Source organism: Staurois parvus, unplaced genomic scaffold (assembly GCF_062004578.1).
Source record: "Staurois parvus isolate SC_StPar_1 unplaced genomic scaffold, SC_StPar_1.0 ptg001252l, whole genome shotgun sequence".
Lineage (NCBI taxonomy): Eukaryota > Metazoa > Chordata > Amphibia > Anura > Ranidae > Staurois > Staurois parvus.
Window position 1 is genome coordinate 3,090,521 of NW_028319048.1, and position 26,574 is coordinate 3,117,094.

General features: G+C 43.6%; 1 protein-coding gene across 1 annotated transcript; it reads right to left on the reverse strand.

The window, feature by feature from the left end:
- Positions 1–903: 903 nt before the first annotated feature.
- LOC149437888 (uncharacterized) lies at positions 904–25,883 on the reverse strand. The gene is made up of 6 exons (XM_089660538.1): positions 25,680–25,883; positions 17,454–17,741; positions 13,136–13,357; positions 8,950–9,002; positions 7,675–7,746; positions 904–2,830 (listed from the first exon to the last, which is right to left on the reverse strand). Exons 2-6 carry the CDS (start codon positions 17,719–17,721, stop codon positions 2,753–2,755), a joined length of 693 nt encoding a protein of 230 aa, XP_089516664.1. The 5' UTR covers positions 17,722–17,741; positions 25,680–25,883; the 3' UTR covers positions 904–2,752.
- Between the last annotated feature and the right edge of the window lie 691 nt (positions 25,884–26,574).

The window sequence follows — 26,574 nt, forward strand, 5'->3', positions numbered from 1 at the left end:
ATGGAAGACCTCAATATTTTACTTCTTAAAGGAAATTTCAAAACTATTCAGGAAAGGAAAACTTTTGAACTAAGAATGATATTTCTATTTGATACAAGAGACAATGGCCTTAATTTGGACTCATTATCCAACAGTTTTACGACCCCCTCTGTGAGTGTTGCCCCCCCCCCCCAGTCTTTGCTTTTGCTCTGTCTTATCGCTAGTACATGTGTTTATGTGTGTTTTTTTTCTGTTTTTTTTTCCTCCCCTTTTAACATTCTGATAAAACTTTGTGAAATAGTACTGCCTGGACCTTGAAGAAGGGGACATACCCCGAAAGCTTGTCCTCAAAATTGTATGTTAGTGCAAATAAAAAAAGTATCACGGACAGTACTCAGTTGTTTCTGTTCCATGCGAACACATATCTTTTTTGAGTTCAGATATCTCCTGTCTGTATGTCTTTTCAATGTGTTTTACATAGTGCTCAAAATCATCCTTGGTAGGCAGGGATTCAATGTAGGAATGCAAAAATCTGATGTTGGACTGCAGGTCCCAGCCATCCCCAGCAGGTCCCAGCCATCCCCAGCAGGTCCCAGCCATCCCCAGCAGGTCCCAGCCATCCCCAGCTGTTATAATTTTTTTGTAAAATACTAATTACTAATTACTACTATTACTATTAATGACACTTTTATTTTATATTTCTGCCTGACATCTCTCTCCCTCCCAAATTGCTTCCTATTATATAGGATGAGATTCTGGGCCTCAAATACTGTATGTACAATACTTAGACAACGTGTTTGTAAAATTAGGTTTCACTTAAAATGTCTTGGTGAAATATGCCTACTTCCTGCCTTCAAACCCCCATCACATCCTACAGAATGTGATTCAGTTCAGCAAATAATTCAATTTCCTTTAACAAAAAGCTTTTGTGAACAATACAGTTTAATTTAATACTCATGGCTGCCTCCCAAATTGTCTCCCATGGAAAAAGATTACATTTTATTAAGTGAGTCCATACTTACTACATATGGTGTCCTAAAAAATACAATTTCAATTGTCTTTTTAATGCTGAAATAGGACTACTCCCATAAAAATGGACGAGCTTCTTTATAGCTAATCCATACAATTTTCGTAAAGTATTTCTACAAAAAATATATATTTATAGTTCAAAAAAGCTGATTTTCTGCCTCTAAATGTGCCTCCTATTAAAATGGATGAGTTTCTGTTCTGCAAATGCCCGCAATTTTTAAAACACATGTCTCAAACAATATTTTTGGCTAATTATTATTATTATATTATTATTATTATTATTACATCGAGTTTATATAGCGCCAAAGGGTTTGCTCAGCGCTGTACAATAGGGGGGACAATACATGGCACAGTACAACAATTGCCTCAGTGCTGGTCCTCTTCAGATTGGATGTGCTTTTGTCAGAGCTCAGTGGACGTGATAAACCTTGAGGTCTATTTAGAAGAAATTCCCTGTGCAAATGGCAAATAATCCCTGTAATGTGTATATTATGTGTGAAATGCCATTTTCTCTTTTTGTTTCCTATGATCATCAGCTCCATCTAGTGGCCATAATGCAATATTCCCTTAAGATCCTGCAATTAGGAACCTACCACATCATGGCTACAAGATGGAGCTAATAATTATAGGAAAGAATTGAAAATTAACCGGTTGCTGCCCGGCCTATAGCCAGATGGCGGCCGGGCGAACAGCTCGTCCCTCCACGTGGATGCCATATGGAGTCCTTTCCGGAGTGCGCATGCCCGCGATCTGTCACTTCGGACACGGCCGATGATAGATCTGAAGGGGTGGACTGACCTTTTGGAAACTCGGGCACTGCCCGAGGGCCCGGGGTCAGTAGGGGGCCCCATGAGATGCCCCTGGTACCTTTTTCATAGGCTTTTTTGAGTTTGGGCAAGGACACGGGCCCCATAATCCCCTATTGCGCGGGGGCCCCATGAGTTGCCAGTCCGCCCCTGTAGATCTGTGTACCTGCCCCGTTTCCAGTACCGTGGGACCTGCTGTGACCAATCACAGCAGGTCACATGACAGTTGTATACAATGGATGGCTTCCTTTCATCCCATCCATTGTATACAAGTGTGTCTAGCTGTGAATGGTCACAGTGATCACTTGCACAAGCTGGGCCAATCACAGCCCAGCTGTGTCATGTGATTAGCCGTGGCCAAATCACAGCTAAGCACAGAAAAAAAACTCTGAATGAATCTATTTCATTCAGGTAAATGCTTGCTTATAGCAAAGTATTTCTTTGCTATAGGTAAATTATGTAAAAAAAAATGCTGGTCACTTCCCCAAAGTAGTACAATGTTACTATGGTAACTGAAAATTGGCCAGGGCAGGAAGGGGGTAAAAGTGCCCTGTATGGAAGTGGTTAAATTTCATGCCTATAATAAAACAAATTACAGGAATTATTTGGGACGGGTGCGTGAATGCTGAGATATTCTCACAGTGAATGTTTGTATAAATAGACCCCATTGTTCGTCATCCACATCCTAAGATGGTCATTGTACATCGATTCCACTACATATGTGGATTTCCTGGTACTCTTAGAGGAGTCCATGTTCATTTATTCTTTTAGTACTGTCATGGATAAAGGCTTGTTCCCCTCTGATAATGAACACCGCTCATCCATTCACTTCATCCAACGCACCAAATGATTATCATGGGAGAAATGCCCGATGAAGTTCCTTTTCTCATTGGTCTTTGTATAGGAGTAGCTGTTCTTCAGAGGGCGGGGTCCAATTTTCAGCGGTTCACGGTTAGTGGTAGAACAATCATCAGGATTGCAATAACAATAATGAAAAGGATAATGATGACATATTTCTGAAAGGAAAAGAAAATCACAATCAGGACCAAAGAGAAATCTAAGGTGTAGCTTTGCCCTTTTCCACCTTTCCATGTGTAGCCATATATCATGCTATTCCCCATTGTACTCATTTCAGACAATTTCTTGGTCAAAAACGGAAATCCTGGACACAGTAAAACTTTGATAGATCTAAAAATGTCTCCGTTCAGTGTTCATTACGTGGCAAGCACTGTGATACATTTACCTGGAATCCCCCTAGCTGAATGTTTACAGGTCCACGTCCTCTGATCAGGTGACAACCAGAACCGGATTTAGGGGCTGCTGGGGTGGGATGTGCCCCCCAGACTTTAGTTGTGCCCCCCCCAGATTTCTGAGTGCATTCGCTGATCCATGAGACAATCTGATGGGGACAGTTGATGTAAGGGGACACTCTGATAGAGACACTTGATGTAAGGGCACACTTTATGCAAGAGGGTACTGTGATGCAGACAGTTGATGTAAGGGGGGAATCTGATGCAGAAAGTTGATGTAAGGGGGGAATCTGATGCAGAAAGTTGATGCACGGGGGCACACTGATGCAGACAGTTGATGTAAGTGGGGAATCTGATGCAGAAAGTTGATGTAAGGGGGGAATCTGATGCAGAAAGTTGATGTAAGGGGGCACGCTGATGCAGAAAGTTGATGTAAAGGGGCACGCTGATGCAGAAAGTTGATGTAAGGGGGCACGCTGATGCAGAAAGTTGATGTAAGGGGGCACGCTGATGCAGAAAGTTGATGCAAGGGGGCACTCTGATACAGAAAGTTGATGTAAGGGGGCACTCTGATACAGAAAGTTGATGTAAAGGGGCACGCTGATGCAGAAAGTTGATGTAAGGGGGCACGCTGATGCAGAAAGTTGATGTAAGGGGGCACGCTGATGCAGAAAGTTGATGTAAGGGGGCACGCTGATGCAGAAAGTTGATGTAAGGGGGCACGCTGATGCAGAAAGTTGATGTAAGGGGGCACGCTGATGCAAAACGTTGATGTAAGGGGGCACTCTGATGCAGAAAGTTGATGTAAAGGGGCACGCTGATGCAGAAAGTTGATGTAAGGGGGCACGCTGATGCAGAAAGTTGATGTAAGGGGGCACGCTGATGCAGAAAGTTGATGCAAGGGGGCACTCTGATGCAGAAAGTTGATGTAAGGGGGCACTCTGATACAGAAAGTTGATGTAAGGGGGCACTCTGATACAGAAAGTTGATGCAAGGGGGCACTCTGATACAGAAAGTTGATGTAAGGGGGCACTCTGATACAGAAAGTTGATGTAAGGGGGCACACATTTTTTCTTTATGCCATTTTTTCTTTATTTTTTCAACACACTGTGACCAGAGCAATACAATGTTACCATAGTAACATTGCACTGCTCTTGGCAAGTGATCAGGATTTTTTTACACTATGATTGCTTATACCGATGTATTTTATTAATATTAGCAGCCATTTTTACTGAACGCAGCTGATTAATTCAGTCTTTTGTTGTGATTAGCTGTGATTGGCCAAAGCTCATCTCATGGTACAGATGTGTTGTGATTGGCCCTACCTTTACCATGTGACCGCTGTGACCAATCACAGCTAACAACACAATTGTATACACTGGGTGGCATGAAAGGAAGCAATCCATTGTATACAATTGTTATGTGATCTGCTGTGATTGGTCACAGCAGTCACATGACACTGGCGGTGGGCCGTTGTAGTGATCTTTCATCGGCTGTGTCCCATGAACACAGCCCGTGACAGATCGTACCGCTGTGTGGCCCCGCGGCACCTTCTGACAAGATGTCATATGACATCCACTCAGAAGGAGGAGTGTCCTGCTCAGCTGTCAATCTGCTTTAGGCCGGGCAGGAAGGTGTTAATTATCCTAATCTAATGACAGTCTAATACATACTAGTGTTCCCTGTTCACTCCTGCATCACCTCTGCACTACCTGGGTTGACGCTCATGGAATAGAAGCATGCCGTGTGAACAGGGAATACTGGTCCCCAGCATCTCTGTCACATCATTGATATTATACCCCTTGACGTTTTTACTGCACCCCCAGATCAGATAGGCTAGATCCAACCCTGGTGACAACTCAGGTTCCTCTCTGTCCAAATTGCCATGTAGCCACACTTTGCATTGCTTCATTCCCAATTGGCCTGCAGTCCTACCCGCCAACACCTACTTGCTACCTGCTCCATCCTCATTGGACACACCTATTCCCCACCCATCTACTGTCTTGAAATCATGAAAATCATAGGAAATGTGGTTCCCTGTGGGGGGATGATCACTATCCAGATATAGAGATGGAGGCATGGATGACGGATGAGTGATTGCACTTATGGGAGATGATAATTATTGATATGTGGAATGTGATTCATTAAAGAGAACCATGCTGCCTTTAGTTGAACTTTAATGTAATTTTGAACATTTTCTGGGGTGTTTCTGTAATGTTCTCAGTCAGATTCCTGACAAGTGAATAACAGCTTTGAATTGTTCTTCCTTTGGAATCAACAGAGATCCCTACAGTCCACCCTGATCAGCCATACCATTATGACCACTGACAGGTAAAGTGGAAAACACTGATTATCTCATGAAAATGTCACCTGAAAATATATTATATATTAGGCAGCAAGTGAACATGTTGTCCCTGAAGTTGATGTGTTAATAATAGAAAATATGGGCAAGTGTAAGATTTTGAGCAAGTTTGAGGGCCAAATTGTAATGGGTAGATAACTGGGTCAACTCCAAAACTGCACCTCTTGTGAAACGTTCCCAGTCTGCCATGGTCAGGACCAACCAAAAGTGGTCCAAGGAAGGAAACTGTTGACAAGGTCATGGGCAGCCAAGGCGCATTGATGCATGAAGGGAGCAAAGGCTGGTCCATGTATTCCGCTACTGTAGTTCAATTTGTTGAAAAAGTTATTGATGTTTCCAATAGAAAGGTGTCAGAACACACAGAGCATCGCTGTTTGTTGTGTATGGGGCTGTGTAGCCACAGACCAGTCAGGGTGCCCATTCTGACCCGTGTCCACAGCCAAAAGCACTTACAATGAGCACATGAGCATCAGAACTGGAACACGGAGCAGTGGAAGAAGGTGGCCTGGTCTGATGAATTCAAGAATGGTTTGAGGAACCCAACAATGAGTTTGGAGTGTTGACTTGGCCACACAATTCTCCAGATTTTAATCCAATTGAGCATCTGTGGGATGTGCTGGAAAAACAAGTCTGATCTATGGGGCTTTGTAGCCACAGACCGGTCAGGGTGCCCATTCTGACCCGTGTCCACAGCTAGAAGCACTTACAATGAGCACATGAGCATCAGAACTGGACCACGAAGCAGTGGAAGTAGGTGATCTGGTCTAATGAATTTAAGAATGGTTTGAGGAACACAACAATAAGTTTGGAGTGTTAACTTGGCCACCAAATGCTCCAGATTTCAATCCAATCGAACATCTGTGGGATGTGCTGGAAAAACAAGTCTGATCTATGGAGGCCCCACCTCACAAATTATAGGACATAAAGGATCTGCTACTGAGGGTTTGGTGCCCTGATTGGTCTAGTGGAGTCCATGTCTCGATGGGTCCGGGCTGTTTTGATGGCAAAAGGAGGACCTACTCAATATTAGGTGGGTGGTCATGTTATAGTGGGTGGTCTTAATGGTATGGTTGATCAGTGAAAAGTATACTTTATGGCGCCGCTCCAAGCTATAGATGGAAGTAAAAGGATCACCCCACTGACAAGTGAGAAGAGGAGAGCATGAGTCCGAGCAATTCCAGTGTCAGCCAATACAAGTGAAGGGATGGACTCTGCTCAACCCACCCCAGGAATCCAATGTTGAGGAATGCCATCAGCCACCATTATGGCCATGCCTTCTGATGCATTTTGCCCTGCCCACCAGGACTTGGTCACAGAGGTAGTCTAGAGGAAGATACCTTTGTGACCAAGCCCCAGTGGGGTGGGGTGAAATTACCTGACCTGAACATACACAAGAGTCAGCAATTGGGTTTCCCACAAATTCAGCACTTTATTCCAGAACCTCATCTGGTTTTGTTCTGCACATATTAATGTAGACCCTGCCACTTTAACTGTGTCCTCATTCTTAGTATCGTAAAAGGTAACATTGCAAAGGGCTCATCAGTTAGGATCTGCACTCCTCATTAAAAATCATTAGCCCAGCAGAGGCAGAGGGAGAAGACATCTTTATCTGCACTGATCAACCATTGCAAGTGAAGGGATGGACGCTGCTCAACCAAACCCAGGAGTCAAATGTTGAGGAATGGTCTCAGCCGCTGTTCTGGCCATGCCCCCCAGGGCTTGTACACAGAGGTAGTCTAGAGGTAGCTACCTCTGTGACCAAGCCCTGGTGGCTGGGGCAAAATGTGTCAGAGGGCGTGGCCAGAATGGGCCATTTCTCAACATTGGACTCCTGGGGTCGGTTGAGCAGCGTCCATCCCTTCACTTGCGATGGTTGACCGGTGCATATAGAGATGTCTTCTCCCTCTGCCTCTGTTGGATTAATGATTTTTAATGAGGGGTTCAGATCTTAACTGATGAGCCCTTTGCAATGTTACCTTACGATACTAAGAATGATGACACAGTTAAAGGGGCAGGGTCTACATTAATATGTACAGAACAAAACCAGGTGAGATTCTGGAAGAAAGTTTGCTGAGTTTCTGGGAACACAAATTGCTGACTCTTGTCAATGTGCAGGTCAGGTGTTCTCCACCTTGGAGCCTCAAATTGCAGACTGATGAAAGTTTGGATATACTGATTCTTCATACGGCCATGTCCCAAATATGCAGAACACATGGAGAACATAAAGAAAAAGAACTTGTATTCTTACTGGAGGGCATTGTTGTCTTGATCTTTGAGCTCCTGGTCTTGGTTCTGACCCAACATTTATTGCTGCCCGGGGCTGTATGGAATAAATGGAAGGGAGACTTATTGGTCACATGACCCAGGAACAAGGGAAAATCATCTTTATAATCATTTCCACCCATAACACATCTCTTTGTGAGTCTTCTAATTCTCAGTCACACAAATTTACCCGCTTCCATCAATCTTCGGTTTGCCCTGTCAGTCTGGCCCACCTGCCCCACTTTCATCTAGTTCCTCAGGATGTGGTGGCGAGCTGAATACAAAAGCCCCTCCATGCGTGTTACATGTCCACCACATGCCTCCTGGATCTCATACATCACACTTGATACTCCATATACAGCACATTTACATGCCAGACACAATCTGCTTCTTAAAGTGTGTCCAAACCTTCAAACAAAAATGCAATATATTGGTGATTATCAGTCTTTACATGTGGTGGTTCTTTTCAGGCTGGAGGGGCCCATAACTGCCACCAGGGCTGGGCCAAGGCAAAGACAGAAGAGTAATACACTCCTTTGACCCTGCAGGGAGGGAGGGAGACCTTGGCATCCTTGCCTTCCGTTTCAGAGAACCTTGCCCAAGTATTGGTAGTCACATAGGTAAACAATGGACATATCTGTTGACCTCCCTTTAACGGGGATTGGGAGGTTAGTAGCTGAAGAAGAAAAAACAAAAAAAGCCTGGAAAAAAAAAGAAAAGGAATGCAGCTGACACATCTAATGACTGGTAAGCTGTAATGTATTATATTTTTGTTCTTGGGTTTAGATGAAATTTAAAAGTAAACTATTATGATAAGAGTTCATTTTTTCTCCTTTTTTAAAAAAATTTACGTTTTATATCTCTTTTTTTTACTGTTTATAAAATCTCTGTTTTACATTCTAAAATTCAATACAGGATTTCCCTCTGACAGTGAATTCTCAGATCAACAGGGAATTTCCATGAAGAGAGCGCAGCAGGAACTGTTTACTTTCAGACTGTCAGTCTCTAATTGACTCACCACACAGTCTGCTGGGAGGGGCGGAGCCAATGCATTCAGTCAGAAGGTGTGTGCAACTTTCAGTTTGAGATATTGAGCTCTGTAAACCACGGATTTGTTTTTCAAATGAGGAGCTAAGGATTAGGCTGGTAGATTTGTGAAAAGGAGCCAAGGGCTCCAACTGCTGGCTGGATATGAAAATACAAAATACTTGCATGCAATATTTTACATCTACCATTAGAAGTTTGAATGAATAGCACTTACCCAGCTAACCTGACTGGGTTCTTCATGGAATCCTTGATGAATGTCTCTCTTGCCTGTAAAAGATGGAGAGGTGACAATGATATAAGATTCTGCTGGTAAAATTCAAGCTGTTGGGAAAAAAATCTTAAAAATAGAGCCTCAGCCTCTTCCATGATGTGGGTGACAACGCTGCCTGCCTGTGGCCTGTATGCAGTGACAGCGTTGTCACCCTAATTGTGCACTCTTGCTATGCAGTTCAATTGGAGGTGCCAATGGAGAGCATGCCAGTACTTTCAGCTTGTTCATGGAGAGTGGCGGATGCCAAAGTGATTGCACTCTTCCCGTGCTTTGCCTACACCCCCTGCAGTTACTAGGCATGTGCAGAACGAAAAATGTGTTTTGTTTCGATTCGTTATGCAAATAATTGTATTTTGTTAAATTTGTTAAATTCATTTAACTTGTTTTTTTAATTAATTTAATTTTGTTTTCTTTAATCATTTTATAATTCAGTTCAAATCGAATTCCGTTCTGCCGAACAGCATCGAATCGGCATGCAAATTCAAATTTGTTCTATTCAAAATTAGAATTTCAGAAAATGCTTACATTCTTTCTATTTTATTCTATTTTTCTATTTTTTTTTTTATTTTCTATTCTATTCTTTTCTATTCTGTTATTTTCTATTCTTTTTGTTTTTTATTCTATTCTAATATATTGGATTCAAGTTTATTCTACTTGAAATTCGAATTTCAGAAGACGGTTATATTCTTTCTGTTTTATTATATTCTAATCTATTATTTTTTACTATCTATTCTTTTGGTTTTTATTCTTTCCTATTCTATTCTTTTCTATTTTATTATAATCTATTCTGTTAAAATTAAAGTTTATTCTATTCATTGGTGCCATTCTAGTCTATTATTTTCTATTCTGTTCCCTTATTTTGTATTCTATTTTATTCTACTCTTTTCTGTTCTGTTTTATTCCATTTTTTTTCTATTATTTTCTACTCTATTCTACTCCTTTATTTTCAGTTCTATTTCATTCTGTTCTATTTTCTTTTCTATTCCTTTATTTTATATTCTAGTTTATTCTATTCTTGTTTTCAAAATTGATTTCATTTTCAAATCCGATTTAATTTGAATTTGATTCCTGTTCAATTCAATTCTACTCAAATTTTGGACAAAAGTTTGTTTTGTTATTTTGGATTTGTTTAAATTCATAATATTTTAATTCAGAAATTTAGAATCTTCGAATAATTAATATTTTGTCCACATTTCGATTTGGAACACACATTCTAGCACTTACTAAACGAAATGAAACCTGCACACACGCCTATGTTGGGGAAACACAAACAGCAAAAAGGCCAGGCCAGTTCAGCAGTAAAGCGGTCCGGTGATTTGAAAGATACCGATGGTCATACCTGCGTGTGACGGGTTCTCCGGTGTTTTACTGTCAGCCATTCACACACATATCCGGTAATCGGGACTGAACATCTTCTGATTGTAAAGCTTGACTACAAACTGCAACATTGTGACAACTGATCCCTAGTTTTTAATGTTCCGTTGTCCAGATTTATAAGCCGTGATGAAGACGATACATTGACCTGAAACGTGTTGGATATCTTTCCATCTTTCCAGTACATTTGCATCCCTATAAACTATGAGTGCTCGAAGTTCCTATGTAGTGCTTGAAGTGGAAGTTGAACCTGTGAAGTTCCATATACCACAAGTGATCACGCCATGACCATTGTAAAGCACACGTTACCCCCAGAACTCATATGTGTGTGTTTTTGGTAGATGTAGCCTGTCATCAGTGGGATCTTCATTGGTTCTGAGTTACCTGGTGATTTTGCCAGTGCCCCTTCTTTACGTTTTCATTCTGACCACGCTAAGCACAGAAGTAGGTCCATTCTGGCGTGGTCAGTTTGCATCCTTTAGTTCCTAATTGGAGGGATTTGCAGGATACCATGCCGATGCACTGCCTGTTGGTCTGGTTGACACTCCCTCTACCCAGCCATGCTCATTTACTTTACATTGATAGTTAAAGTGGATCCCGGGAATATCCGATCGCCTCTCAGGGGATCAGGAAGAAAATGTTTCCCCTGCAGGAGCAACTTGGATCGTGCTTTTCTGGGTTTTTTACTTCCTCTGGATCAGCTGTGGATGTAGGATTATAACTTTTTTTTTTGTTGAACTGGATGGACTTTTGTCTTTTTTTCAGCCAGACTAACTATGTAACTAATTATGTAACTATGTAGCTACATTGCAAAGCATTACAGCCACATCATGTGTATTCCCCCATACGGCTGCCTTTGCAGCTTGGAATGAGGGGTGGAAGACAAGTGTAAGCTATGTCTTTGTTGTGAGCTTCAGCAGTGCCTGTGCCTGAGATAATTATATATTCCCACTAGGATGCTGGTTGTGGATACTTTGTTTTTTAAGTCATAGAGAAGCAGAATTTTGTCTGAAACAGTTAAAGTAATACTAATTCATTTTTGGTTAATTTTTTTTTTGTAAAAAAAGAAACATGTCTATACTTACCTGCTGTGTGCAGTGGTTTTGCAGGAGACAGGAGGGAGGGAGACGGGACAGGCAGCCCCATGCTCCAGCCCCACCGCACCTCCCTCTGGGTCTGCTTGCAGCGAGCTCACCAAGGAGCCAGACATCCGGGACAGCACAGCCCCTAGGACAGGAGTGTAAGGAGAGGCTGCGGCTGGAGGAAAGGATCCTTCTATGACTGCCAGATGAGGGGAACAATCCTACAATACCTCTCTCCCTTCCTGTCCCTCTCTCTCTCTTTTTCTTTCTTTCTTTCTCTTTCTTTCTTGCTTTCTTTCTCCCTCTCTCTCTTTTTCTTTCTTTCTCCCTCTCTCTCTTTTTCTTTCTTTCTTTCTCCCTCTCTCTCTTTTTCTTTCTTTCTTTCTTTCTTTCTCCCTCTCTCTCTTTTTCTTTCTTTCTTTCTTTCTTTCTTTCTTTCTCCCTCTCTCTCTTTTTCTTTCTTTCTTTCTTTCTTTCTTTCTTTCTCTTTCTCTCTTTCTTTCTCTTTCTCTCTTTCTCTCTTTCTCTCTTTCTCTCTTTCTTTCTTTCTCTCTTTCTCTCTTTCTTTCTTTCTTTCTTTCTTTCTTTCTCTCTTCTCTTTCTCTCTTTCTCTCTTTCTTTCTTTCTTTCTCTCTTTCTCTCTTTCTTTCTTTCTTTCTCTCTTTCTTTCTCTCTTTCTTTCTTTCTTTCTTTCTCTCTTTCTTTCTTTCTTTCTTTCTTTCTCTCTTTCTTTCTTTCTCTCTTTCTTTCTTTCTTTCTCTCTTTCTTTCTTTCTTTCTCTCTTTCTTTCTTTCTTTCTCTCATTTTTCCCCTCTCTCGCATTTTGTATCCTGGGCAGGCTAACTGTACCCAATTTGATTGTTGTATGAATTGGGTACAAACAGTATGTCACATTTTTCAGAAGTGATTATTCAGTAATCACTGTGTTCTCTTGGCAGGGACGGTTCCCCAGGCCCCCCCTCTTCCCCCGCCTGGAGAATACAATAGCTCCAAGAGAGGAATTCTTCCATCATCTCTGACAGTGTTGACGGGGGAATCAAAGCCACAGGTTGCTTTAGGAATGATTTTTAAGTTGACTTTTGTGATTAAAATAAGTGACTTCACATGGCATTAAATCACTTCACTAGGTGACCCAAATGACCTTCATTGTCCCGTGATAATGTGAAAAGTGCTGATTTTCCTTTTCTTTTTCTTTGAATTTTAGATATCATTTCTTCTAGACCTTTGTGCTGCATACCTGTTCTGTGGAATAATGGCTGAAGACATTATGGATGGATGCATATTATTGTTCCCAAACTCTATGAGGTGTTTTCAAAAAAAATGGTGAGCTATTCATCCTGTGAAACTGTGCAAGTGGGGTAGAATCACGTTATTAGGCTATTTTCCATCCAGGTCACGTTTTATTCATTTATAAAGAAGAGTGAATCAGGAAAATAGCACATTATGCCCACTAGATGGCGATCATAGTAACTACTTACTTCTTATGATCATCAGCTCCATCTAGTGGGCATAATATGCTATTTTCCTAAAACATTCTTTTCTTATGAATGAATAGCATTTGCCCTGGAGAGAATATAGCCTATTAACATTCAGTGTTGCCACTATTCAATCAGAACAAATGTACATGCAGTTTCACAGGACAAATAGCTCTATAGAGTGAGTGTCTTTCTTACCTTCAATAATTGCTTTCATATGATCCAACTTGTTCTTGAAGTCAGATTGGCTCTGATATCCGCTGACCATCATACCTTCAAGGTGAGCCCTTTCTGTTGTGCTGAATATAAAGAGTTCCTCAGCCAGGTTTTTTATGCTTTGCTGACTACGGAGGATTTCCTTCTTCACATAATCACTGCTGTCCTCCAGATCATCAATCACAACCAGGACTCTCTTCTTACCTGCTCAATAAATCCAGATATACAAACAACATGACCAATCCTCACATAATATAATATCCTCGGATCTCATATTCGATCAGAGTATAAACACCTTTACTTTAAGGTAAACATTATATTAGGACGCCCCTCCTAATGCAATCTGCATCAAGTTACAGTGTGTAGTGAAAGGGGACAGTACTTCCAGAGGACCTCTGTGCTTTTACTATGGCACACAGTGTTACAGCTCATCTCTAAGTCGGGGAACTGCCTTAATGTTAGACTTTCACATGACTGCAGTCTTGGGCACTGGTGAGCCCAACCCACATGGTGGTCTGATAGCTGGTGAGTAATATTCTAAAAGTACCAGAAGATGTGCAAAAGAAGCAGGGCGATCCATGCACTGCAGGTCCTTGTGTACAGCTTCCTCTCTAGCAAGGAGAACAGCGAACAGCATGGTAGTGACATCATCAAATCTCCAGAGAATACCAGGCTTTGAAGCAGGGAGATCCTTACACTGCAGGTCCTTGTGTACAGCTTCCTCTCTAGCAAGGAGAACAGCGAACAGCATGGTAGTGACATCACCAAATCTCCAGAGAATAACAGGCTTTGAAGCAGGGAGATCCTTACACTGCAGGTCCTTGTGTACAGCTTCCTCTCTAGCAAGGAGAACAGCGAACAGCATGGTAGTGACATCATCAAATCTCCAGAGAATACCAGGCTTTGAAGCAGGGAGATCCTTACACTGCAGGTCCTTGTGTACAGCTTCCTCTCTAGCAAGGAGAACAGCGAACAGCATGGTAGTGACATCACCAAATCTCCAGAGAATAACAGGCTTTGAAGCAGGGAGATCCTTACACTGCAGGTCCTTGTGTACAGCTTCCTCTCTAGCAAGGAGAACAGCGAACAGCATGGTAGTGACATCATCAAATCTCCAGAGAATAACAGGCTTTGAAGCAGGGAGATCCTTACACTGCAGGTCCTTGTGTACAGCTTCCTCTCTAGCAAGGAGAACAGCGAACAGCATGGTAGTGACATCACCAAATCTCCAGAGAACAGCAGGCTTTGAAGCAGGGAGATCCTTACACTGCAGTTCCTCCGTTACAGCTTCTTCTCCAGCAAGGATAATGAACAGCATGGTAGTGACATCACCAAACCTCACTCCAAAAGTGGTACTATAAGGCAGCAGGGGCCTAAAATGCTCTCTCACTGCAGATATAGAGCTATGAGGCAACAGAATTGGAGTTCCTAAGCAAAGGACATGCTCTATATTTCAGGAGGAATTCAGGGTACTGCAAAGGTACAGGTTATGAATCCTACATGCATTTACTGTTCAGATTTACTAGTGAGTGAATACAGGGTAAATGTATGCCAACAGAAGACTTGCCAACTCAGCATTAGGATTATGACCACCATGTGATTATTAGAATGGGCACTTCTCTAACTAACAATGACCACTGACCCCCAGTATAGGTGAGCCATTCTCCACCAACCAAAAATGTAGAAGGGTCCTTCTCCACTGATCTTCAATGGAAGGGGGCCCTTCTTCCCCTGGCCACATATGAAAAGGGGCACTTCTCTAATGACCAGCCACCTTTTGAAATGTGCATGTCCCATAAATTTCTCTAGATAGTACATTGGTAAAATATCCAAAGGACTAGAAGCATACCAAGGAGTGGTGGGTGTGTTTGTACATGGGTACAGCCAGTGCACCGGGGTGTGCACTGCACTGTTCTTGAGAAAGCATCCTTGGGTTAATTGATCTTCTGTCTGAAAGTTTCTGAATATTTCTGTCACTGACATCACTCAGGAAATTGAAATTATGCTGTAGAGCAGGGTTTCTCAACCAGAGTTCCATACAACCCAAGGGTTCCTCCAGAAGTTATAGGGGTTCTTTGATCAATTAACAATTTCTGCCTCTCAGATAAGTTCTCATTGACACCAGTGATCTTAATCCTTCCCAATAACCACAAATATGAGGAAAATTCTTCCCAATGACCATCACACTAATGTATCATGAGTCGTAGATATAGTAATTTTAAGCAGGAGTTCCCTGAAACCAAAATGTTATTTCAAGGGTTCTTCTGTATTGAAATGGTTCAGAAAGGCTGCTGTAGAGTCTGTGCCCCTCTCTGAGGTTTGTAAACAACATATTATATTTTTTACTTGTTTGACTTCTTCCTACTGGCCACCAAACTAAGAGGACTCTTTTCCACTTACCATCAATGTAAGAGGTACTAGTCCCACTGAGCAAAAATGTAAGGGAAGCCTTGCCTCACAGACCACCAATGTAAGAGGACCTTTCCTCCACTGAATATCAATGCAAAATGGACCTTCCTCCGATGACTATTAAAGCAAAAGAGTCCTTCTTCATTGAACATCAATGTACTGTAAGGGGGCACTATACACTGTTCGCCATTGTAAGAGGGCACTACACTAATGTGAGGGGGCCCTATGCCACTGACCACTTATGTACGGAGGCCCTTCTAAACTGATCACCATGGTAAGGGGCCCTTCTCCACTGATCAACAATTTAAGGGGCTCTTCACTGTTCACCAATGTAAGGAGCTCTTATCCACTGATCACTAATGTAAGGGGCCCTTCTCCGTTGATCACCAATGTAAGAGGCCCTTCTCCACTGATTACCAATGTAAGGGGCCCTTCTTCACTGACCACGAATGTAAGGAGCTCTTCTCCACTAAACACCAATGTAAAGGACCCTTCTCCACTGATCACCAATGTAAGGGGCCGTTCTCCACTGATCACCAATGTAAAGGGCTCTTCTCCACTGACCACCAATTTAAGAGGCCCTTCTCCATTGACCACAAAAGTAAGAAGCCCTTCTCCACCGTTCATCAATGTAAGGAACCCTTCTCCACTGATCACCAAAGTAAGAAGCCCTTCTCCACTGATCACCAATGTAAGGAACCCTTCTCCACTGATCACAATGTAAGAAGCACTTCTTCAATAATCACCAATGTAAGGGACCCTTCTCCACTGACCACAAAAGGAAAAGGGCACAACACCACTGATCACCAATGTAAAACAGCATTATATCACAGACTACCAATGTAAAGGGACATTATACCACTGTCCACCAATGTAAGAAGTGTTTCTCCACTGAACACCAATATAAGTGGCCCTTCTCCACTGACCACTAAAGAAAAAGGGCACTACACCACTGATCACCAATGTAAGAGAGCATTACACCACAGACTTAAAAAAAAACAGACTTGATGGACCACTCTGTCTTTATTTTCTGCCATATATTTTTCTATGTTTCTACTACCAATGCAAAGGGACATTAATCCACCATTGGCCAATGTAAGGGGACAGTTCTACCACTGATCACCAATGTAGGGGGTCTTTACACTATTGACCAGCATGGTCTCCTACAAAAATTTTAATGAAGCTGTTCTCCACTGACCACAAATGTAAGAGGGTTCTTCCCCACTGACCACCAATGTAAGGAGGCCTGTCTTCTGCTGACCACAAACATAAGGGGACACTTCTCATAGTGATAACCATTGTAAGATAGCACTTCTACTATGACTATCCATGCAAGTAGGTCTTTACCTCACTGCCTACCAATGCAGGGTGCCCTTCCTCCACTGATTACCAGTGTAAGTGTACCTTTCCCCCATAGATCAACAATGTAAGAAATCCTTCTCCACTGACCACCAATGTAAGAGGTCCTTCTCCACTGACCACTAATGTGAAGGGGTTCATTTCCCACCAAACATCATTGTAGGAGAGCATTTCTCCAACAGCTGGTAACCACTATTGTTTATTTAATTCTGATTCGTATAGCTAAAAATAATTTTGTTGCATGCAGGAGGTGCTAAATAATTATCCACTCCCAGCTGTCAAATATACTAAGTATGCCATTGCAAAAGACCCCTGTACTGGTTCACAAAGTGCATATGCATTTATCTAGATAAATTAGTAATTTATGGCTAACATCTACATGCACAGATCCACCTAATGTGCTGCTAATGCTATCCGTAGTGAACCAACCTGCTGTCAATAGGAATACAATGTCATAGTTATAGAGAAAAAAGTGTTTATAGGTGGTACATTGTTGCTACGTTATTGTATCTATAATTGGACTAGTGCTCACCCAAATTTTCATTGAGATATTTGAGCTCCCGGTCGTACAGAGAGTCAGTGACATCTGTGATGTTGAGTCTTCCTCTTGTCTTGGAGTGGTAGAGGATGGCAAAGCTATATTTGAACACCTCTCGCTGAAACTCAAAGAAGTTGTTGGTGATGACGACACGGCGGACGTCTTTCACTACAGAAATGGTGTGAAGAAAATGGACCAGCCACTGGAACAGCTTCTGGTGCTCTCGGGAGAATATCCCTACAAAAAGCTTTTTAGGAACCATTTTCACCAGAAGACGAGTCTCTAAAATGAAATATAAAAGCAAAGTTTCCATCAGAATATGATCGGCATCACTGGAATATGTGTGATCACATGAAGGAAGTTATAAAAATGATAAACAAAATTAAGAACAAGTAATGACATTGATGGGTAGCATGGTGGTTTACTGGTTAATTATGGAGCTTTAAAATCCAGGGTTCTTCTTAATTTCCCAACAAGAATTACCATTTTGGTCCAAAGTATCTGGAGAACTAACCTTCATTCCTACTATAAAACGTATCTGGCACCCCTTACAAATGATTCAGGTGTTTCCAAAGAAGAGGACTGCTATTGATCAAACATACAAAGCCATTGTAGACAATTGTGCTCTTCCAACCTTGTGGTATTAGTTTAGTGAAGGCCCTTTTCTGTTCCAGCATAACTGTGCTCCTGTGTACAAAGCCAGCACCATAAAGACATGAGTAGGCAAAAAAACAACAACCGATAAATGCCAAAATTGTAGACATTGTGGAAAGCCTTTCCAGACAAGTGGAGAATTTATTAGAAATAAAGGTGGTGGTGATGGTGCCGCACTCCATATTAATGGCCATGGATCTGGAGTGTGATGACCAACATAAACATATAGATGCAATGGCCAGGGGTCCTTAAACTGTTGGCCAAATAGTGTATGCTTCGGTTTATAGGAGTTTCTTAACTTGTTCTGCTTCTGTTTATAGGTGTTTCTAGCTGCTTCCCCCCACAATTCATGGTAATTCACTTCTGCTCTCAAAATGGCCCTAATATTTGTGGTGGATGAACTCTTAAGTTCTTGGAAAGCAGAGATTGTGGCCAACTATTCATTTGTTCTCTATACATTGCCGACTATGCTGGGGCTGTATACAGAGCATCCAGAAAGTTTTCACAGTGCTCAACTTTTGCCAAATTTTGTTATGTTACAGCCTTATTCCAAGATGGATTCATTTTTATCCCTCAACATTCTACAAATAATAATCCATAATGACAATGTGAAAGAAGTTCATCTTGAAATCTTTGCAATTTATTAAAAATAAAAAATGAAAAAAAAAAAAAACATGTTCCCAGCCTAGTCGTTTAGAGTATGATGCTACAAGCTTGGCACACCTATTTTTGGGCGATTTTTCACATTCTTCTTTGCCGTACTTCTCAAGCTACCAGGTTGGATGGGGAGCGTCGGTGCACAGCCATTTTCAGATCTCTCCAGAGATGTTCAATTAGGTTCAAGTCTGGGCTCTGGCTGGGCCACTCCAGGACATTCACAAAGTTGGCCCGTAGTCACTTCTTTGTTATGTGGGCTGTGTGCTTAGGGTCGTTGTCCTGTTGAAAGATGAACTGTTGCTCAGTCTAAGGTTTAGAATGCTCTGGAACAAGTTTTCATCAAGGATGTCTCTGTACATTGCTGCATTCATCTTTCCTTTGATCCTGACTAGTCTCCCACTTCCTGCCGCTGAAAAACATCCCCACAGCATGATGCTGCCACCACCATGCTTCACTGTAGGGATGGTATTGGTCAGGTGGTGAGCGGTGCCTGGTTTGCTCCAGACATGACGTTTGGCATCAGAGGCGGACTGACAACTTATGAAGCCCCCGGGCATCAGGGGATCATGGGGCCCCTGTGTCCTTGCCCAAACTCAAAAAAGCCTATGAAAAAGGTACCAGGAAACATCTCATGGGGCCCCCTACTGACCCCGGGCCCTTGGGCAGTGCCCGAGTTTCCAAATGGTCAGTCCGCCCCTGCTTGGCATTCAGGCCAAAGAGTTCAATCTTTGTTTCATCAGACCAGAGAGTTTTGTTTCTCATGGTCTGAGAGTCCCTCAGGTGCCTTTTGGCAAACTCCAGGTGGGCTGCCATTTGCCTTTTAATGAGGAGTGGCTTCTTTCTGGCCACTCTACCATACAGATCAAATACAAATTTGTGTTGCGCTAAGTGTAAACAATCAATAACATACAATAGATACTATTGGTGTACATTCAATACTACATAAACAAAATAGTGCTCAAAAATAAACAAAGATAGAAAACAAATCACAAGCAGTCCTTAAAGGTGTAAACCTATCCCCTGGTTCCTGTGATAAGTAGTGAAAAATCTTCATTCCAGCATAACCACCAACGTGAATATCCACCACCATAATATCAAATCGGAGGCTTACCACATCCTTAGACCCCTTTACTACAGGGGTTATAACACGCTGAGTATATATATATTCTCATCCAGACTCATATATCTTATATGGAACCAAATGCACCGCCTGAGGTTCATCAAGCCGTCCTGATGTTTGGGTCAGTGTTTGCTCTTGTAAAATAAAGAGGTGCCTCTCATAGTGCATTAAATACAACCGGTTTATTGAACAAACAAAAATGCACTTACAAGCACAGAAGATAAAAAGCATCAATCCGCAAAGGTAGACCAAAATGGCGATCTTACGCAAAGACGTCAGAATGGAGGCTCCGCCCTACGCATTTCGTCATAACCAGGATTGGGGCCCCGAAAGACGTCTGGTTATGACAAAACTCTTCAGTTATCCTTGTTGTTAGTTTGACAGAAGATTAATGAGCACTAATGTCTGCTAGTCACATAACAGGAAGGTGTGTAGCTTTCATTTTGCCGACCACATTACTTCCTCCAGCAGACACCAGAACAGATTCTCCTATGGTGGAATCGGGCCCATATATGACCACCACAGCACTCACACAGGATTCAGGGGTCCTAAATACCTCAGTTACTACCTGGGGAAAATTATGCTGCATTCTGAAGCCTGCCCCCCCCCCCCCACACATACCCACACAACACTTCAATGTCCACCTGCCTAGATTACCATGTGAGAGATATAACAATTTGAAGGGTTATGTGGGTGAAAATAGATGGAAGGAGAGGGGAGAGAGAAAGGGTAGAGACCGAGGAGATGAAGGGATGTGGTGGGGAAGAGAGGGGGAGGAGATGGGAGGAGATAGAGGGAATAGAGGGAGAGAGAAAGACAGAGGGGGTGGGTGGCAGAAGAGGGAGGAGAAGGATGGGGGCATGGAGACAGATCAGGTAGGGGAAAAAAGGAGAAGAGAGAGAAAGAAGGGAGAGAGGGTGAGGGGTGGGATGGGGGTAGAGAGACTGAGTGGATGGGGAAAGAGAGGATATGAGAGTGAGGAAGAAGAGAGAAAAAAAAGTATGAGAGGGAGGGAGAGAGAAAAAAGGGGGAGGAGAGAGAGAGGGAGGGGATGAAAAAAAGAGAGGTAAAGAGGGGAGGGGGAAGAGGAAAAGAGGAAGGGAGAAAGAAAAGGAGATAAAGAGAGTGGATGGGGGGGACAAGATCACCGATAGTGGGGTACCACTGGGCCTCCTGTAGGGGGCCCCAGAACACAGTGAGACCTAGAGAGAAGGGGGATTGGTGAGGGGGGAATTACAGAACAATGCACTGTCTGCCCGCTGGCTGGAGGGTGGGAGAGACACAGGCACAAGACCCCCCTCGTCACCCCCGCAGCACTGGCTCTAATGTTAGCTGTGGTCAGACGGTTACCTCTGTAACTTTCTTGCCCACTAAGCCCCCCCCCCCCAACCTCCCACAGTTCCAGATTTTTGCCCGGCTCACACTCCTTCCTCCCAGGGTTGTGGATAAGGGGGTACCACCAGTCCTTATGTTCAGGGCCCAGTCCAGCAAGGGGGCCCAGGTAGCTGGGATAATTGGATGTGGGCAGGGAGGGTGATCAGCACAAATTACTGGAACTGATCACCTGGATGGCTCTTCCTGCTGCAGAGATAGTCATACAGGGGAAAAGTTCCAGTAATTGCCCCTCCCGCTGCACTCATCACCCTCCCTGTGCGCCATACATTTTCCTCTGCTGCCAAGGCCCCCCTGTGTGCCCCCACCCCCTGCAGTGCTGCCAGTTTCCCTCCTTTGCTTTCAACCGGCAGCTACATGCACACAGTAGGATTCTTCAGAATGGAGAGTGGGGGAAGGGCCCGGTAAATATGTCACATTTACCAGTCCCTTTCTTTCCTGAGTGAACACAACGAGTGATTGGAACTGATCACACACTATGTTCATTCATAACTGAAGCATCGTAATAGCAGTCCTGCTTCCTCCTATCTTTGCAGTCACGCTCCGATCATTCACCTTCTCAGTCTCATTGATTGTGCCTCAGTCCTTCCTTCCTGCACTTCTCATCCCATCTCATTGTCCCTGTCCCCCTCATACCCATGCTCCAACTGCCCAGCCTGTATCTTCTTATCTGCTCTCTCCTCCGGTGCTCTGTGTCCCAGGCACAGCCCCTCAGCTGCATTCCCATGATATGATGAATTTACTGTTACACCATTCCACAGATGCCTTTTATCTTGTCCCAGTGCAGCCTAGGCCCCATGTACACGGGACGTTTCTCAACGATGGAAACTGACTGCTGGAAAACGTAGGTTAAAAAACATCTGTTTAGCCGTGTTTGCATAATGCGTGCGTTTAGAAGCGTTGTTTAAAGATAAGCACAGGAGAACCTCCCAAATGCTCAGAATGCACTGAAAAGTGTTAAATTATTAACTATTTCAGACTGTTTCAGAAAAATACACACAGTAGAAGCAGAGACAGCAGTATGTGTTGAGATAATTAGGTGTGAGTTGCTCATTAACATTTCTTTTGATTCCAAGGGTGGGAAAGGTGTCTGGTGGAGGAGTCATTAAGGTCACCTGGCAGGGGGTCTTCATGAGGAATTTGAGGTGTGAAAGAGCATTAACATATCTTTTGTTTCCAAAAGTGGGAGAGGTCTAAGGTGTGAATGGTCATTAACATATCTTTTCTTTCCAAGGGTGGGAAAGGTCTGAGGTGTGAATGGTCTTTAACATATCTTTTCTTTCCAAGGGTGGGAGAGGTCTGAGGTGTGAATGGTCATTAACATATCTTTTCTTTCCAAGGGTGGGAGAGGTCTGAGGTGTGAATGGTCATTCACATATCTTTTGTTTCTAAAGGTGGGAAAGGTCTGAGGTGCGAATTGGTCATTAACATATCTTTTCTTTCCAAGGGTGGGAGAGGTCTGAGGTGTGAATGGTCATTAACATATCTTTTCTTTCCAAGGGTGGGAAAGGTCTGAGGTGTGAATGGTCATTAACATATCGTTTCTTTCCAAGCGTGGGAGAGGTCTGAGGTGTGAATGGTTATTAACATATCTTTTGTTTCCAAGGGTGGGAAAGGTCTAAAGTGTGAATGGTCATTAACATATCTTTTGTTCCCAAGGGTGGGAGAGGTCTGAGGTGTGAATTGGTAATTAACATATCTTTTGTTTCCAAGGGTGGGAGAGGTCTGAGGTGTGAATGGTCATTAACATATCTTTTGTTTCCAAGGTGGGAAAGGTCTGAGGTGTGAATTGGTCATTACAATGTGTGATGAGCTTGGTAGGAACATCCTGTGTTCAGTGTTTTGTCCATCTGAGCACCTTGAAAACTCTTTGCATGCATTTTTCATGATGAAAAAAGGCTCTGGACAGAAAAAATTAAAATGCAAACACTTCTAAATGTTATTTCCTGTTTAGATGCGTTTAGACGCGTTTACAAGCGTTTTGCATTTGAAACGCTGATAAAATCGACGTCTGAATGCAAGTTTGTTTCGTTCAAAAAACGACTGTAAACTCAACTGCCTGTAAAGGACTGTAAACGAAGATGTGTACACGGACACATAGGAGGACATTAGGGAGAGTTCAGGGGCTGCTGAAAAAAGCGCTGAACAGCTCCTAAACGTGAGTTTATCAGCTGCAGTGTACATGGGCAATAGGGGATCATGGGGCCCATGTGTCCTTCCCCAAACTCAAAAAAGCCTATGAAAAGGTACCAGGGGCATCTTATGGGGCCCCCTACTGACCCTGGGCCCTCGGGCAGTGCCCGCGTTTCCAAATGGTCAGTCTGCCCCTGCCTCCTACCTGACAGGGCTGTTCAAAAAAATTGTTAAAAAAATATAATGAAGCACTCCATCCCATAGGTACTCTGGCTATGTGAAGGAGGGCGTCAGACTGGAGCTGCCTGTCATTCTGAAGAGATGCAGCGGCTGTATGAACACAGCCACAGGTCCTATTTGACAAGTGTGAAGATGTGGGTGAGTGGCCCCAGATGCACACTGTGTTCGGGGCCGTACACCTGCATCCACAGGCCTGTCAAATTAGGACCTGCGGCTGTGTTCATACAGTTCCCGGTGGCTCCAGCCACATAAACAAACCACTGATTCACACTGTACAGGCCACAGCGCCCATGTGAATGAGCCCCAGACCTCCTCCACAGAGAGCTTTGTTTATTACCTCAATACTGATGTATCTTTTAGATTTAGCAGGAATTGTGTGAGGTATAATGTGTCCGCTAAGAATGGATTTCATGTATTTTTAGCAAAATATCACTGATATTGTCTTGGAGGGGCCCTATCAGGTAGTGTGTACGGGGCCCCGTGATCTCTATCAGCAGCCCTGGGGGGGGGTGCAGGAAGAGGGTAAAAAAAGGAGCATGAGAGGGAAGGACAGAGAAAAAAAGAAAAAGGTGAAGGGGATAGAAAAAAAGAGAGGTAAAGATGGGAGGGGGAAGAGGACAGGAGGAAGAAGAAGAGATTGGGGGGGGGGGGAGAAAAAGGAGGAGAAAGGGGAAAGAGGGAATGAGGAAGAGATGGGGGAAGGAGAGTAAAAGAAGAAGATAGTGGGGGGGAAGAGAGAGAAAGGGAGAGAGAGGAAAGGAGGAGCGGAGAAGGTGATAGAGAGAGGGGGGAGAAAAGGAGGAGGAGACAAAAATGAGAGGGGGGGGGGAGAGGGGGAGGGAAAAAAGGAGAGGGGTGAGAAAAAAAATGAGAGGGGGGAGAAAAAGGAGGGGGGTGAGAAAAAAAGAGAGGGTGGAGAGGAGAGAGTGGGGGTACAGAGGAAAGGAGAAGGGGAGCAAAAAAAAAGACGAGAGGGGAGAGAGGAAAGGAGGAGCGGAGAAGGAGAGAAAGAGAGAGGTGGGGAGAGAGAAGAAGCAGGAAGAATGAAAGTTAACTTCTTATATCTCTCCAACATAAATCCAATATAACATCAGGATGAAGACAGTAGATGGAGGGAATAGAAAAAGAGGAGGAGAGAGAAGGGAGGGGGATAGAAAAAAAAGAGAGGTAGAGAAGGGAGGGGGAAGAGGACAGGAGGAAGAAGAAGAGACAGAGAGAGTGGAAGGGGGGGGGGCAAAAAAAGGGGAGAGAGGGTATGAGGAAGAGATGGGGGAAGGAGAGAAAAAGAAGGAGATAGAGAGGGAGAGAAAAGGGAGAGAGGAAAGGAGGAGGGGAGAAGGAGATAGAGAGAGGGGGGATAAAAGAAGGAGGGGTGTAAAAAAGGAGAGGGGGGAAGAGGGGGAGGGAGAAAAAGAGAGAGAGGGGAAGAGAGAGGGGGGAGAAAAAAGGAGAGGAGGGGGGGGGAGGAAAAACAGAGGGGGGAGAAAAAGGAGGGGGGGGGGAGAAAAAGGAGGGGGGAAGACGAGAGGGAGAATGGGGAGAGAGGAAAGGAGGGGGGGAGAAGACGAGAGGGGAGAGAGGAAAGGAGGAGGGGAGAAGGAGATAGAGAAAGGGAGGATAAAAGAAGGAGGGGTGTTAAAAAGGAGAGGGGGGAAGAGGGGGAGGGAGAAAAGGAGAGAGAGGGGAAGAGAGAGGGGGGAGAAAAAAGGAGAGGAGGGGGGAGGAAAAACAGAGGGGGGAGAAAAAGGAGGGGGGGGGAAGGGGGGGGAGAGGGGGGAGAAAAAGGAGGGGGGAAGACGAGAGGGAGAATGGGGAGAGAGGAAAGGAGGGGGGGAGAAGACGAGAGGGGAGAGAGGAAAGGAGGAGGGGAGAAGGAGGGAAAGAGAGAGGTGGGAAAAGAGAAGAAGTTAGAAAGGTTTCCATCATCTTCTATCTCTGTAGCATAGATCCAGTATAAAACGGGATGAAGACTATAGAAGACGAGAATCGCTCCTCCATAGAAGTATTAGTGACCCCGCCCTTACTTGGATGTGTATCGCTCTTCCTCTGGTTAGGTTTCCAGTATTTTCTGTTTTTTCACCGATAAGTATAAAATGTTTCTGACCCTCCGACAGGAATTGCTGCCGTCCTCTCCCAGCTCCGTCTTCTATGTGTGATATCATTACACTGACTTTGGATTGTATCCAGAATAATAACATCTCCTTGTTCATATCGAAAGTGGAAGTGCTGCACACTATTCCAGAATGATTACATAAAATGTGCGGCGGCGTGATAACAAATTGTTACAAAACCTTCCAGGCTCAAAGTCCACAAAAATGTGCTGAACAAAATAAAAAGTATCTAAATCCTCAAACAAGAATGTCATATACAGGGGCGGACTGACAACTCATGGGGCCCCTGGGCAATAGGGGATCATGGGGCCCCTGTGTCCTTGCCCAAACTCAAAAAAGCCTATGAAAAAGGTACCAGGGGCATCTCATGGGGCCCCCTACTGATCCCGGGCCCTCAGGCAGTGCCCGAGTTTCCAAATGGTCAGTCTGCCCCTGGTCATATATTACTGATTAAGTCCTTTGATGTGGTGGCTGCATTAACTTTCTTTTTTTTTTTCAGTCTATTTTCACCAGTTGATCCTGCCAGTAACACACTTGCTGTTTTAGAGTGACAACACTCACTGTCCTTTATCTATAGAGGGGTAGCATTGTCAATCAAGAACAGGAAGTGTGTTAGAACTACACAACATCTCCCCTCTCTTCATCTCCATTACATCACAAAAGATAGTTGGGGTTTCAGTACACAGGGAGGGACACAGATACTCGATTTCTGGCAGGACCAACAATTTCTTTCAGTACTTGCAGTGACCCCGGGTTCAAACCTAAGCATTTTCCACAGCGTTTTACAGAAACGCAGTACAGTCCATTT